Source organism: Propithecus coquereli, unplaced genomic scaffold (assembly GCF_000956105.1).
Source record: "Propithecus coquereli isolate 6110/MARCELLA unplaced genomic scaffold, Pcoq_1.0 Scaffold6, whole genome shotgun sequence".
Taxonomy (NCBI): Eukaryota; Metazoa; Chordata; class Mammalia; order Primates; family Indriidae; genus Propithecus; species Propithecus coquereli.
The window spans coordinates 13,327,513-13,328,625 of NW_012151951.1; the positions used below are offsets into that span (position 1 = coordinate 13,327,513).

Here is a 1,113-nt window from a genome sequence, read left to right on the forward strand (position 1 = left end):
GTAGTATTCTAAGTTCTTTACTTCTCATATATCATTCAATTCCAATAAGAAATAAAAATTAAACAAAAACAGCTTTTTGTTAAAAAGTGATCAACAATTTTTAATGTCAAAGAAACCCATTTGTCTATCCACATAAGTGCATCTACTTCTTATAACTTGCTCTAACATCTATATGTTATTGTAAACAAAAGTCAGAGATCAGTATAAATTTGTGTGGAACACTGTGTTTTTCTAGGAAAAAAAAATTAACTAATAGGATAAGAAAACCCAAAGAATTCCAGCTGATTTTCTTAATAAATGTCTAGTCAGATATGCATTTAACTAAGTTATTGCCCTTTTTAGACAACTCAGAATTCATACCATTGATCACTACTGGTCGTTGCCTCTAGTAAAGTCTGATAGGCAAGTTCCATTAATTTCTGCACAGATTCACTGATGCGACATGCAGGCAAAGAAAAGGAATGTTGGTCCAATGTATTTTCAGGCTCTAAATTCACCACTTCATTGTACTGAGGTTTGGATGCTTTCTGTACTTTTAGCTTGTTATCCTCATCAGGACTGGGTAAGTCTGGCACACTTATCTTAGAATCAGGAGTAATCTAAGATTCAAACATAGAAACATAGAAAATGTATTGTTTCCAGAATAATTCAAATGTAAACATACAATGAGGAATAAGACACTAGTTGTTTCTATGACGATAAAGCTACAGCTCTACAGAGTAATTAAAAGATTTGAGTAAATATGACAGTATTTTACTGACTGCTCAATCTTGGATGAAAGCATGTTGTAAGAAATAAGCAAACCCCTTTACTATGAAATTCTTCCAAACACTCTTAATCTTGGTTTAAACAGCGAAGCTGTGCAACAGGCCTAAGATTTCAGGTAAATGAAAAGACCTTCAAAAATCATCTTTCAGAGCCAAGTAAGGTGGCTCATCCCTATAATCCCAGCTACCCAGGAGGCCGAGTCAGGAGGATCACTTGAGGCCAGGAGTTTAGGCTCAAGATCAGCCTAGGTAACATAGCAAGAGTCTGTCTCTAAAAAAATGAAAAAAAAAAAAAAATAAGCCAGGCATGGGTGGCATATGCCTGTAGTTCTAGCTGCTCAGGAGG

At 35.0% G+C, this 1,113-nt stretch overlaps 1 protein-coding gene across 1 annotated transcript in view; it reads right to left on the reverse strand.

Moving 5' to 3' along the window:
* The window catches only part of ZW10 (zw10 kinetochore protein), a 65,110-nt gene that overhangs the window by 14,859 nt on the left and 49,138 nt on the right, over nucleotides 1–1,113 (reverse strand). Inside the window, exon 8 of the mRNA XM_012659145.1 lies at nucleotides 361–599. Within this exon, the coding sequence (XP_012514599.1) occupies nucleotides 361–599 (239 nt within the window). The remainder of the gene's footprint in view (nucleotides 1–360; nucleotides 600–1,113) is intronic.